The following is a 1,306-nucleotide window of genomic DNA, read 5'->3' as shown; positions in this document are numbered from 1 at the left end:
AGGTGAGCCTTTTTAAATTTTTGCAACCGGAAGAGTGAGCTGTATTTAAACGTTCTCCAAAAGGGCGGGCGTTCAAGATGATGTTTGAACCCGGCAATTATTACAGACCCTCGGAGCAGTGGAAGGGGTCGACGGCGTCCGTACCCTCTCGACGAGCTCATCGCGGCGACCGAGGGCTTTGCCGAGGCGCGCAAGGTGGGCGAGGGAGGCTTTGGGCGCGTCTACCGCGCCGACGCGCTGCCGTCGCTTCCGCGCGTCGCTTGCGGGTTCGCCGTCAAGACGGCGCTGGTCGGTGTCGGCGCCCAAGGCCTCGCCGAGCTGCAGAGCGAGGTGCGCACGCTCAGCGCGGCGTGCCACCCGTCCCTCCTCCCTCTCCTCGGCGTCTGCCTGGCGCCGGCGAGAGCGTGCCTCGTCTACCCCCTCTGCCGCGGCGGCAGCCTCGAGGACCGCCTCTACCGCGCTCCAGCCGCACTGCAGCGGCTCCGCATGCTCGGCTTCGAGACGCCGCCTCCGCCGCTCTCCTCCGCCGCACGGCTCCGCGTGCTGCGCGACGCGGCGAGCGCGCTGCACTACCTGCACACGCTCTCTCCGATGATCCTGCACCGCGACGTCTCGGCGGGCAACATCCTGCTCGACGAGCGCGGCAACGGATACCTCGCAGACGTGGGCCTCGCGCGCGCGGCAGAGGCGACGGCCGGCGGACAGGTCTCGCACCTGTCGACGCAGCGTATCTTTGGCAAGCCCGGCTACATGGACTCGATCATCATGCACGACGGTCAGGCTTCGCAGCTCACCGATGGCTTTGCGCTCGGCATCACGCTGCTCGTCGCCCTGACCGGCCGCGGCGCTCTCGGCTTGCTCAACGCGTGCGACGATGCATTGGAGGAGCCCGACACGGCGGAGAGCATCGCGGCGGCCGACGCGGGCTGGTCGGCGGCGCAGGCCCAGGAGCTGGCGCGGCTCGTGGTCGGGCTGGCTCTCGTGAGGAAGAAGAGGCGGATGCCGCTCGCAGAGGCATTGCCGCGGCTGGAGGCGCTCGTCGAAGCGGCGGGGGAGGTGGAGGAGACGGCTGGGGCCGAGGAGCGCCTGTGTGACCTCTGCTGGGACGCGCCGCGTTCGGTCCGCTTCGCGTGCGGCCACGCGCTGTACTGCGAGGCGTGTGCGCCGCGCGTGCTGGAGCGCGACAGCAACTGCCCGGCCTGCCGCCAGCCGGCGCTGCCCATCGCCGCAACTGGGCGGCTGGTGGCGGCGCAGACGACGTTTGTCCACCAGCCGCCCTCGCGCCCCGCGCCCCAGGCTCAGCCTG

At 70.4% G+C, this 1,306-nt stretch overlaps 1 protein-coding gene across 1 annotated transcript in view; it reads left to right on the top strand.

Annotated features, from left to right (window-relative positions):
- Positions 1-1,306, top strand: part of EMIHUDRAFT_237821 (hypothetical protein) — a gene marked incomplete at both ends in the record, with an annotated part of 4,297 nt that overhangs the window by 2,451 nt on the left and 540 nt on the right. Inside the window, one exon of the mRNA XM_005777759.1 lies at positions 126-1,263. Coding sequence (XP_005777816.1) covers positions 126-1,263 — 1,138 coding nt within the window. The remainder of the gene's footprint in view (positions 1-125; positions 1,264-1,306) is intronic.

Source organism: Emiliania huxleyi (genome assembly GCF_000372725.1).
Source record: "Emiliania huxleyi CCMP1516 unplaced genomic scaffold EMIHUscaffold_257, whole genome shotgun sequence".
Classification (NCBI taxonomy): domain Eukaryota; phylum Haptophyta; order Isochrysidales; family Noelaerhabdaceae; genus Emiliania; species Emiliania huxleyi.
This window is presented reverse-complemented; position numbering and strand designations above follow the sequence as displayed.